Raw genomic sequence first — 12,967 nt, 5'->3', positions numbered from 1 at the left:
CGCAGTTATCTTCCGCAGTAAGTTTAAGAAAAATCATGTATATGTATATATGATTTAAAGGTTTCAAGCATGTATGTTTAAAAAGTATAGGTACATATGTATGTTAAGGAAACCGAGGTTGTAGCTAACAACCCTCGTTTTGAGTATTTAAGTTTTAGAACGTTGTAACAGAGCATGCAACAAATAAATAAATTTTAAACATGACGATTTAAATGATTGATTTTAAAAGGGCTTTAAGATGTACTTGAATTTAAGATTTCTCACGAAATCCGTTTTAAAGTCAAAATTAAATGGCCTGATTGAATTGGCTAGTTTTAGAAAGGCTTTTAAAGAGTATTTGAAATAGGAGTTCAAATGCTGCTCTGTTTGAAAGATATTTTTAGAACGTTTTATCTTAACTGAAATTAAGAAAAGCTTTAAGAAATTTAGTGATTCACTTATTTGAAATTATTGTTACAAATTATGAAAGTATTCTTTCTTATATTAAAAAAAAAAAAATGTTCCGCAAATTTTAAGAAACCCCAGTAAGTACAAGTTAAAGTTTAAGTTACAGTGGCGGCCTCATAGGAGGGTCGTCACAGAAACTTCAGCACAAGTTTGGTACACTCTAAATCTCTATTATGCTGCTCAAATTCGTGCCAAGATTTCTCAATATAAAACTCAACTCAAAAATATCAAGAAGACTTCTTTAATGATGAATGAGTATTTGTTGAAAATTCATCATTGTGTGAGTATGTTAAATTTAGTCGGTCATCCTGTTCCTTCTAAAGAGCATCTTGCAGCAATCTTTGAAGGTTTATCCTCTAAGTATGACACATTTGTTCTTACGGTAGAAGCTCGAAATGATGCCTTCTCTGTTGAAGAAATTGAGTCTCTTCTTCTTTCGCAAGAGGCTCGAATTGAGAAAAATCACAAGTCTCTTGATTCGGCTCAAGCTAATTTGGCTTCCTCCCATTCGAATGAAGCGAACAAAAAAAGTTTCAATTCTGGTTTTTCACCACAATTTGGGAATAATTTTCCTTGTGGGAATTTTCAGTCTCAGTCTGTCAGTAATTTTCCATCTCGAGGTGGAGGCCGTCCAGGTGGTGGTCGAGGACGTCACAATGGAGGCCGTGGCTCTTGGTCTTCTAACAAACCATAATGTCAATTGTGTGGCCGTACTGGACATGTTGTAATTGATTGCTATTATAGGTTTGATCATTCTTTCCTTGGACCTTCTCAATTCCAACGTGGACAGAGGCCTCCTTTCAACCCTAATGCTCATGTTACCACCACCAATTCAAATCCGTGTGTGGATTCGGTTCCTGCTCAAGCCTTCGTTGCCACCCCTGAGATAGTTACAAATCCAGGGTGGTATCCTGATTCAGGAGCATCCAGTCACATTACTTCAAACACGGACAACCTGTCTCAGATGACAGACTATTTCGGACCTGAACAGGTCTATGTTGGAAATGGTAAGGGCCTTGCCATCAAACATATTGGTCATTCCAGTTTTGTGTCTCCTTATGCTTCTAAAATCTTTTCCTTAAAAAATCTCTTACATGTTCCTGAGATTACAAAAAATCTTCTTAGTGTGTCTACGTTTGCTCATGATAATAACGTTTTCTTTGAGTTTCATTCTCACAAGTGCTTTGTCAAAGATCAAGTTACCAAAATTGTGCTTCTGGAAGGAAATCTTAAGAACGGGCTGTATGTGTTTGACCAAGCTCAGATGAATCTGTCTTCAAAGTCACCATCCTGTCCAATTTAATTCCCTGTTTCTCATGTTCATCAGTTTTCTGTCAATAATACAACAGTTAATACTGCTATTTCTTCTTCATGTTCTACTTTTGAGCTGTGGCATAACAGGCTAGGCCATCCATAAGCCAAAATTGTAACCACAGTTCTAAAGAGTTGTAACATTCCTCATAGCAATAAAACTCTTTCTTCAGTTTGTGCAGCATGTTGTCTTGGTAAAATTCATAAATCCCCTTTCTCATTGTCTACAACTTGCTACACTGCTCCTCTGCAATTAGTGCATACTGATCTTTGGGGTATAGCACCCGTGCAGTCATCAAGTGGCTACAGGTACTATATAAGTTTCATTGATGCCTTTTTCTCGTTTTACTTGGGTTTATATGCTTAGGAATAAGCCCGATGCAGTTCAAACCTTCATTAACTTTAAAACCCAAGTTGAATTGCAGCTGAATTTCAAAATTAAATCAATCCAATCTGATTGGGGAGGTGAGTACAGAGCTTTCACTGACTTTCTTGTGTCTCATGGTATTGTTCACCGTGTCTCGTGTCCACATGTGCATGAGCAAAATGGTGTTGCCGAAAGGAAACACCGTCACATTGTTGAGAATGGTCTAGCCTTACTTGCCAAGTCGTCTCTACCTTTAAAATACTGGGATGAAGCATTCCGAACTGCTGTCTTTCTCTATAATAGGCTCCCCAATTCTGTCCTTCAATTCAAAACTCCTTTGGAAGTGTTATTCCACACTAAACCTGATTTTTCCCAACTAAAAGTATTTGGTCATGCCTGCTATCCCTATCTCAGACCTTACAATAAACATAAACTCAATTTTAGATCCTCTGAGTGTACTTTCCTTGGTTATAGTCTCAATCAAAAAGGGTACAAATGTCTTGATAAGTCTGGCAGAATTTTTGTCTGCAGGGATGTAATCTTTGATGAAGGGGTGTTTCCTTTTTCAACACTGCCTTCCACTTCTCCCCCTCCATCCTCTTTTTTTTCCGTTTCCTTCCCTACTCCCGCTATTCTTGTTGTCTTCCCTATTCAGCCCTCTATTTTGCCTCATGCTCCTTCCACAACTTCGGTTATTCCTAAGTCACCTTGTCTTGTGCCTGCTCCAGGACCCTCTCCTAGTGAATCAATTGCTGTGACTAATGTTCCTTGTACAGGCACCCTTGACTTTTCTGTGCCTACATCCTTGGCACACCAACCATCTCAAAAAGGAAAGGAGGTGGTTAACTCTCATACTATGGTCACTCGCTCCAAGAAGGGTGTTTTCAAACCAATGGTGTACATTGGAGCCCAAGAGCCAACTTTAGTTCAGGATGCATTAGTTCAAAAACAGTGGAGGGCCGCTATGAATGATGAGTTTTTGGCCCTTCTACGAAATGGTACTTGGTCTCTAGTTCCTCTGCCTGTAGGGAGAAAACCGATTGGCTGCAAATGGGTTTTCAAAGTTAAGGAAAATCCAGATGGCACACTTAACAAGTATAAGGCACGGCTGGTGGCAAAGGGATTTAATCAAGTTGTCAGTTTTGATTTCAATGAAACTTTCAGTCCAGTTGTGAAACCAACAACAATTAGAGTCATGCTTACAGTTGCTTTGGCAAGAGGCTAGTGCATTAGACAGTTAGACATCAACAATGCCTTTCTTAATGGTGATTTACTAGAAGATGTGTACATGACTCAACCATAGGGGTTTGAAGATCCGAAACATCCTCAGTTTGTTTGCAAACTTCACAAATCGCTCTATGGGCTGAAACGGGCCCCAGAGCCTGGTTTGACAAGCTGAAAAATGCTCTACTTGCACTAGGATTCGTCTCCTCAAAGTCAGATCAATCCATGTTCATGAGGTTTCACTCTCAACATGTCACTTTTATTCTTGTGTATGTAGATGATATTTTGCTAACTGGAAGTGATGATAAGGAGGTGCAACAGTTAATAAAACAACTGAACAGCTGTTTTGCTTTAAAAGATATGGGAGAAGTGAATTTCTTCTTGGGAATTCATGTCACTCACACTACTGATGGTGTGCTTTTGTCTCAAAAAAAGTATATCATGGATTTACTATGTAAGGCACGAATGCAGGATGCTAAGCCCATTGGAACCCCTATGACATCTAGCTTCAAACTTTCAGCCTTTGGAAGTGATGAAGTGGACAGTCCTCAATTATACAGAAGTATTGTTGGAGCTCTTCAGTATGTGACCATAACTAGGCCTGAGTTGTCTTACTCTGTCAATAGTGTGTCAGTTCATGCATAGACCACTTGAATCCCATTGGCGTGCTGTGAAGAGGATACTTAGATACTTGAGAGGCACCCTTGACTTTGGTCTTCATCTTCAGAAATCTGCCCAACTCAGTTTGCTAGCCTATTGTGATGCAGATTGGGCTTCCGATCCAGATGATAGAAGGTCAACCTCTAGATATTGTGTCTTTCTGGGTTCAAATATTGTCTCCTGGTGTTCTAAGAAACAGCACACGATTTCTAGATCCTCAACCGAAGCTGAATACAGAAGCTTAGCAAATGTGGTTGCTGAAGTTACTTGGCTCTCCTCACTGCTCAAGGAATTACAGATTGAAACCTTGACTAGGCCAGTGGTGTGGTGTGATAATCTCAGCACCGTGCAGTTGGCTGCCAACCCTGTTTTGCATGCTCGGACAAAACATGTGGAACTTGATCTATACTTTGTAAGGGAAAAGGTAATGTAGAAACAAATTGATGTCAAACATGTTCCAGCTATCGATCAGGCAGCGGATGTGCTCACCAAGCCTATATCAAGTTCTCAGTTTCCTGTTCTTAGGCACAAACTCAAAGTTGAAAGTCTTTCAACCTTGAGTTTGAGGGGGGCTGTTAGAGATAACTAATTAGTTATGTTGTTATTAGTTAGTTAGATTAGTGTACACATGTCAGCAAGGCATTGGCCTTGGTTGTAATTAGTTAGAGCTTGTGAGAGCTATTTAAGGTATTACTGTATAGCTTATTCAATAATGAAAAAGATTATTTTCATTCATTAGAAAATATCTCAGCTTTCTTTCTTGAAACTCAATATAAAGAAATGACAAGTATAACTAAACTATGCCTTATAAATTAGGTTTAATTCAACAGTGTAGGATATATACCTGGACTCCAACCCAAAGTTGCTCAAGCTGACTGTACGGCATCTTTAGTTCAACAAGATTCTTTGGCTTAAAGTTCGACGGTAAATATTTTAGAGGGTATTCGTGCCACTCAAGATACCGAAGTGAACGAGGAAGACACTGGAGATCGTGAAGGTACACTTTGCCTTTCTTGACATAAGAGGAATTGTAAATTTTGAATAATCTCAAATTATGCATCTTGCTGAAAATTGTAGGCTCCAAGTGTATATCTCCATCAATTTTGGACTTGTCTAGGAATATTCCTTGAATTTTTGTCGTCCCCTGTCATAAAGTATAAGGTAGTATATATATGAAGAATTACGTAAGTGCTGTTGCATTATAGACCTGAGGAAATAATTCGTATCATCATTAGAACATAAATACAAAAGGTATTCTATATAGAGACATGTAATTCTTTTACATGAAAATTAGTATAATTGAACCTCAATTCAAGAAAGAAATATCATATCTAAGTTAGCTCCTAACCGCAGTCTAGATTTTCCTAAAAAAAATAAATAAATAAATAAATAAATAAAAAGAAAAGCCTTTTCATTGACGTTTTTTCTTTCTGAAAGTTGTAGGTTCCAAGTTGTTATCTCTTCGTCAATGTTGAACATGTCTAGGAATATTCCCTTGAATTTTGCAGTCCCCTACCATAAAGTATATATAAATTCTATTTGAACATGTAAACGATATAATAATTACTTAGAAGACAGGTAAAGTATTGATATATATCAGGAGAAAATAAATAATATAAAGTGCTCTATATAGAGACATTGTTTTTTGTGTGTGTGAAAGTAGTATAATTCAAGAAAGAAATATCATATCAATGTTGGCAGCAAACTACTGCATAGATTAAAAAAAAAAAAAATCATTGGTGTTCTCTCTGTTGGAAGTTCAAGCAATTTCTAAAATGAAATAATCGAAATAAGTTGGAGCTTACTTCATTATTCTCAAGGACTTGATAAGCATCTTCAGCAATCCATAGCCTACTTCGCTTTCCAAGGTCTGCAGATTCTTGACAAACAATTTTTTGGCCCATCTCTTGTAATAGATCATGCATCCAAAGCTCTTTATATTTGATAGTTATAAGAGACTTGTCAATTAGATCATCTATTCCATTATTTGCAAAGAAACCACAAGCATTTAATATGTTTTCTACATAATCTCTACTCATCCGGTTGAAGAAACACGCGATATCAAGAAATATATTCTTTTCTGTTTCATCTAGCTCATCATAACTTATTCTCAACACGTTTAGAATATCATTATGAGGAACAACTTTTAATTTACTGAATGCCATCTCCCAGCTTTCTTCTTTTTTGGAACGAAGAGAACCAAAGTAAGAACCCAAAACCGTAATTGCCAACGGGTTACCTCCTGCATACTTCACCACTTTTTTGGATAGCTCTAGGTGTTCTGTAATGCGAGAGTTTTCTTTAAAAGCTTTGAAGTTAAAAAGTTGTAGAGCCTCATCGCAATTCAATTCTTTAACCTCGTACACTCCATCTGCTGAAATCTTTCTAAGCAACATGGCATCTCTAGTTGTTATAATAATTCTGCTTTCGCCGCTATATTGGTCACGGTCACCAATCAAAGATTTTAATTGTTCTACATGATATACATCATCGACAACAACGAGCACCTTTGTACGACGGAGCCTTTCTTTGACAAAAGTTGGTCCTAAAGATGGGGTTCCCAGATTTAGATGTTCCTCCTTTAATAATTCAGCAAGAAGTTTATTTCTTAAGCTAACCAATGATCCCTTCTCTGATTCTTCCCTTACATTCGCAACAAAACAACGAGCTTCGAATTCAGAAGAGATTTTATTAAATACAACTTCAGCAAGGGTTGTTTTACCTATGCCGCCCATTCCCCAAATGCCCACAATCTGCACTTTCGGAGAGGAAACATTTAACAATCCTTTGATTCTTTCAATATGTTTGTCAATCCCAAACAGGCCCTCAAAAGTAAAATTTGAGGATTGGTCGCTGTTCAATTTCCTCAAAACATCTTCTACAATTGCTTCAACTAATTTTGACTCAGGCCTAAAACATAATGGATAGAAAGTGGTGAGTTTGACTAAAATTGCAACAAAAAGAAGCAAATTAATTAGGAAGGTGTGCATTTATCTTTTTCAACAATGCTGATGGAAGCAATTCGTTTTATAGCACAGTCTTAGGTTAAACTTTTTCATTCTCATGACATTTTGGATTTTTTCCTTGGTTTTTGTAAATTTCCAAGACGACATTAACGTTTCATGAGACAAAACAACACAGAAAAGCAGAAACTGTGATCCAGACAGTTTCCAATTTGAGGGGCCGGAGAGCTTTAAAAGCCGATTAAATATTGTTAGTGAATTTTGTACTAATAAAAATAATGTTAGGACGTACATAATGCTTTAATTTAAAGAGCGACATGTTGACGGTGAAATTTCATCAACAGGATTACGCCGGGTTACTTCTCGATATCCCGTTGGGTTACTAGCCTAATATTTGTTTTATGCTGGAAATAATGCTACGAAGTATTTGTTGTAATTTTGTGGTATTGGAAGTATGAGAATAACGCTTGAATGAAAGTAAGCACACACGGAATTTATAGTAGTTAACTCTGTTAATGAAGATCTACATCCACTTTGTAATGTATTTCTTTTGGGCTCTTTACAATTTACATAAAATCGACTCTCTCTTTTCCTTCGGGGCTCTACCCCCTTTTATAGCCCAAGGATTACTTCGTGGGCGGTTCTTCTCTATAGACCTATCCACTTGAGTGGCCTACTCCTCCATAGGCCCAAACCATAGCCTGTTAATGCGTTTTGGATTGTTCACTCATCTAATTTGTCTCCTATTAAGGCTCTGCAGATTCCCTGTAACCCTCCACCATCTGTTGTTGGGCGGTTTAGGGGCTCATAATTAATACCTGCACTACAAACATCTTCCAAATGCAGACGCAACTTGTTGTGTCAGAAATCTTTCCCAAGGTACGGACTCCGTCCTCCGCATTCTGCCATCGGCGTCTATGCTAAGCAGGGTGTAGCTTCTTCTGGCGGCCGACCCTTTCATGGCACTTGGATGAATCGCGCAGGTCTCAACCATAGGATTGACGGTCTAACGAGTCACCCCCATGCGATAGGCTTTTCACCATGCAAGAAAAAATGAGTTCCAGGCGTCGACAGTTATCTAACGTGAGGAAAACAGGGCCACGTAGAACTTTGTCACTATCCGATGTGTCAACCACATTTTCCCACACAACACGACAATTATATTTTTGGATGCATATAAACTAATAAGGGTAAAATACTTAAGTCTCACATCGTCTAAATATAAATATAACCATATATATATAAATACGGGGAAGTAGGGAAATAGCATTTTTAGGATGTCAAATTGTCAATAAAATTAAACACAAAGTTCTAAGAAGATTAAAAAATAGCACAATTTTGGTAAATGTAATTTGCTACACTATTAGAATACCAAAAATGCCCTCACTTATTTTGTTATTCAGAAAATTAATTTCTTAGCACCTATTCCTCCCCTTCTCTCTCCTCACCTACGCTCCCTCTCTCTCCCTCTTCCTTGCCACTCTCGGCCACTCTCTCTCTCTCGCCTCTCCCTCACGCTTGTTCTTTCTCTCTCCCCATCGTTGTTGCTCTCTTTCTTCACCCTTGCTCCCTCTCTTCTCGATCTCTCTTTGGCTGTCAACCTCTCTGGCTGTTGATCTCTCTCTCCAACTTCACTGTTAGCCTTGCAACGATCGATTTCGGTTGTGATCTCCAAGAAACTCTAAACAACAAGAACAAAATGTAATGTTGGCAAGGATATTGAAGATCATCAAATCTTGAATAACAACGAACAAACACTATCGCGAGGATGTTGCAGCTTTGGAGGTTGCTGCGATGGAGATCTGAACATTGATCATGGACCTCAGCGATCTTGAGCAAATAGTCTGATCAATCTGGTAAATGGATGATTTACGTACTCAGTGTTGGCTTTGCCAGTCAAACACGTAAATGGAGGATTTACTAGCCAAATAGAGGCTTTAATGTTCTAAATAGTAGTTAAATTTCTGTTAAATTCACTACAAAAAATAATTGTTTTAATGACACATACTAGACAACGGTTTTTGTCGAAACCGTTGTCTATGTTCTATTAAAAACCGCGCAGGTATCGATGGACAATAAGACAACAGTTCCTATGAAAACTGTCACCTATAGTTTAAATATTAGACAACAGTTTTGACAAAAACCGTCGTCTAATGTGAGGTGGACTTCAAATACTTGAGTCCTCTTTTTAAATTTCTTCGAAACACTAGCAAAACCCTCTCACGCCGTTCTCTTTTTTTCTCGCGAAGTCTGTCGCTGTCTAGCCATTACTTTCTCGCCTTCTGCCTTTGTACCCTCTACAGATCTCTCTCTCTCTCTCTCTCTAGCGCGCGCGCGAACTCCAGATACCTCTCAAGGCATGCTCTCTCTCTCTCACGAAAGCTACCCAGAGACCCGCCGCCTTCTTAACCCACCGCTGCCTCCCTCCCCGATTTTAGGTTTGAGTCTTTTAAAAAAAAAATTTTGAATTAGTTATTAATTAGTTTTAAGGGGTTGACATTAGACGACGATTTTAGGGTCAGTTTTTCTCCTTTAAGTGATTATTAGTAGAGATGTAACAATGAGCCGGACCCGTGGGCCCGCCCAGGCCCATCCTGGCACAGTGACGGGCCGGGCCGGCACAGCCCGTTACTGTTCAAGGCACGGCCCAGACCATAAATATTAGTGAGCTGGGCTGGGCCAACATATATCGGCCCATGGGCCAGACTAGGCCGGATTGGGCCGGCCCAGCCCGGCCCGTCTAGGCCTATAATGGCCCGGCCCAACCCAGCCCATTTAGGCCCATAATACTGTTATGTTTTTTCTTTTTTTTTAGTAATTTTGTAAACATCTTATGCATAATTATCTTTATTGTATACTTTTTTCCTTATCAAGGTTTTGTTCCACTGAGTTTTCCTTAGAAAGATTTTTATTTAATGAGGTAATCGTAAATAAAATATCATTTTTTATATTTCCATTGACTATTCAAACTTATATATTTGTTAACTTGTTTATTTTTTATTTTTTGTGATTTTTGTGATTTTTTATTTTTTATTTTTTGAATAGTCTAATGGTGGTGATGTTGTCTTGCGCCACCGTGGCGATTTTCTGGTGGGTTCCCTAACTCTCTTCTTTCTTTTGTTTTTTTCGGTCCTATTTCCTTTTTAGGTTTCCTTCCTTTCTAGGTTTCCTTCCTTTCTAATTTGCTTATTTAGTTAAAAAAAAAAAAAAATTTGTTTTTCCTCTCAACATTATTTAATCATATTAATCTTTTTCCTTTACATTTTCTCCCCCTTTTTTTTTACGTTCCATTTTTTCTTTCCTTTTTTTTCTGATTTTTGGTCTTTTTTTTTTTTTTCTTTTTTATCTTTTTTGGGTCATCATACCTTTTTATTTGCTTCTTTAATCCCTCATTTTTGTTTTTCCTCTAACCCTTGTTTAATCTTTTTTTCCCAATATATATCTTGTTTATTTTTGTTTTTCCTCTAACCCTTGTTTAATCTTTTTTTCCCAATATATATCTTGTTTATTTTTGTTTTTCCTCTAACCCTTGTTTAATCTTTTTTTCCCAATATATATCTTGTTTATTTTTGTTTTTCCTCTAACCCTTGTTTAATCTTTTTTTCCCAATATATATCTTGTTTATTTCCTTCTTTCAAATGTGATTCTCATAAATATTTTTTCCTAATTATCTTAGTAAAATAATTTTTTTTTTATGTTTGTTGTCTATTAACAAACAGCGAATTAAGATTTTTGTTATTAAAAATAAAAGTAATAACACAACAATCAAAACTTAATACATGAATAAAACTTAAAAAATTACCCCCACGTGCATAGCACGTCTCTCCAACTAGTAACGGTAAAAGTGACAAGTGAATGAGGAATTGCAATAGTTTCAAAAAGAAATATAGCATTAATAGTTAAAAGGGATTATTTTATTTTATAAATCAAATAATGATTAAAATTAGGTGGGGGTATGAGAGAGTTAAATTAAGTATTATGAAAGTTATCTCTATAAAAGGATATATTTTTCAATTCTTTATTAGAAAAGTATAAATTATTGGGGACATCTATAAATTTTTAGAGTATAAATATAACTACTCAAAATCTAATTCTTCTCCCTCAATTTTCTTCTCATCTCTCCTTAAACTCTAAAATGGTATTACAGCCCATTTGCTCAAACGAGCTAAATCGATCCATCAAATACAAGAATGGTGACTCTTAACGGAGCACTATCTTGCGATGGCCACTTCACTTAACAAGTTTTTTAATGAGAAAAATGTTGATCTTACCCTTAAACGTTTATAAGTCTAGAATTTTATCCCTTACTCTTGATTAGTACCCTTTTATTAATATGGTATTTGACTAAAAATTGTATTAATCAAGAGTAAAGGGTAAAAATCAAAACTCGTATACTTTTAAGAGGTACTTGCCAAGATTTTCCCAAATTAACCTTTTAAAGTTGAAGCTCAATCCTTTACAAAGTCTAGTTATGCTCCCTCAATTTTCTTCTGATTTCAACAAATGAAGTGACAATTAACAGTGTCTCAAAAGTAAATAGCATAATCATTAATCTTCAAAAGGTGAACCATGCATCTTTTATTCTTTTGGAAATGAAAGTAAGTACGTAAACCATCTTTGCACGTGATTATGAGAAAATAAATGAAATGTATTAGATTTGTTGCGATCTCTAGTAAAACGATACTACTCGGTTATTTAGCAACGATTACTCAACAAAGAGATTCGAAAGCTTGCAGCAATTAGTGAAGTGTGCATTATTTAGGCATATGTGGACATTGACACAATGAGTAGCTAGCAAATATAAAGTCAAAAGATTACAATTATTTACCTGATGACTCGTGAATCCCAACCAGAGAGATTGGCCGATTCCCTTAAAGCATCTATCCACTTTTGCAAAATCTCCATGCTGTCATTGAAGCGTGCTTCATGTTTTAGAAATGTGTCTCCATAACTTCCTTCTTGTTTCCGTATATGAGATGGATCCACCTCGTAAAAAATGGGTATAACCATATGTTTGTTTTCTGTGTGACGTTCAAGTATATGTACTAGTTCCATCAAGCACCATGATGACGATGCGTAATTCTTTGAGAAAATTATTATTGAAATCTTTGATTTCCAGATTGCTTCAACAAGTGCAGGCGATATTTTGTCTCCTCTCTCAAGACTTTTCTCATCTATGTAAGTCTTGATTTTCTTTCGCTCTAAAGCAGAATAAAGATGGCTTGTGAAAGTATTTCGCGTATCTTCACCTTTGAAACTCAGAAAAACATCATATTTCTCCAGATTGAAAATAGAAGAAGAAGAAGAAGAAAAAGAAGAAGAAGCACAAGCATCCATATCGATATCTGACCCAAATCACTCCCTAGCTTTTGTATTGCTTACAGAATGAAAGCTCTCTAGTCACGCTTTTGAGAAGGCAGATATTCACAAAAGCAAGACTTAAACAAGATAATGACTTGGCTCATGATCAGTTCATGCCACGAATTTCCACTCACGCGTGTTTCAAACAAAAGGGACATATAGCGCGTGAATGTGTGGCGATGACCAGTACCTAATACAAATTTCTGGGAAATGGAATTTGAAATTAGACAGAGACAATTAATTCGCACCGCGTGAAAGAGCCCACCATTTGATGATATTTGGTAAATGAGGAATGCTAAATACAGACTCTTATGCTAGTCTATTTTTTTTGTATGAGCAAATAGTATTCCTTAGCTTTTGTATTGCTTACAGAATGAAAGCTCTCTAGGCACGCTTTTGAAAAGGCAGATATTCATAAAAGTAAGACTTAAACTAGATAATGACTTAGCTCATCAGTTCATACAACAAATTTCCACAGACGTGTTTCAAACAAAAGGGACATATATAGCGCGTGAATGTGTGGCGTTAACCAGTACGTAATATAAATTTTTAGGAAATGAAATTTGAAATGAGACAAGATATAATTAATTAGCTCCACGTGACGGAGCCCACCATTTAAAGATATTTCATGGAT

General features: G+C 36.8%; 1 protein-coding gene across 1 annotated transcript in view; it reads right to left on the bottom strand.

The window, feature by feature from the left end:
* LOC112093038 (disease resistance-like protein DSC1) overlaps positions 1-12,752 on the bottom strand; it is a 19,396-nt gene extending 6,644 nt beyond the window's left edge. Inside the window, exons 1-3 of the mRNA XM_024170623.1 lie at positions 11,801-12,752; positions 5,815-6,919; positions 4,854-5,153 (exon numbers count right to left, since the gene is read on the bottom strand). Of these exons, the coding sequence (XP_024026391.1) occupies positions 4,854-5,153; positions 5,815-6,919; positions 11,801-12,309 (1,914 nt within the window). The 5' untranslated portion in view covers positions 12,310-12,752. The remainder of the gene's footprint in view (positions 1-4,853; positions 5,154-5,814; positions 6,920-11,800) is intronic.
* Positions 12,753-12,967: the final 215 nt, after the last annotated feature.

This window comes from Morus notabilis, unplaced genomic scaffold (genome assembly GCF_000414095.1).
Source record: "Morus notabilis unplaced genomic scaffold, ASM41409v2 Scaffold2310, whole genome shotgun sequence".
Lineage (NCBI taxonomy): Eukaryota > Viridiplantae > Streptophyta > Magnoliopsida > Rosales > Moraceae > Morus > Morus notabilis.
The sequence above is the reverse complement of the archived record's forward strand: the minus strand, read 5'-3'. Positions and strand labels throughout refer to the sequence as shown.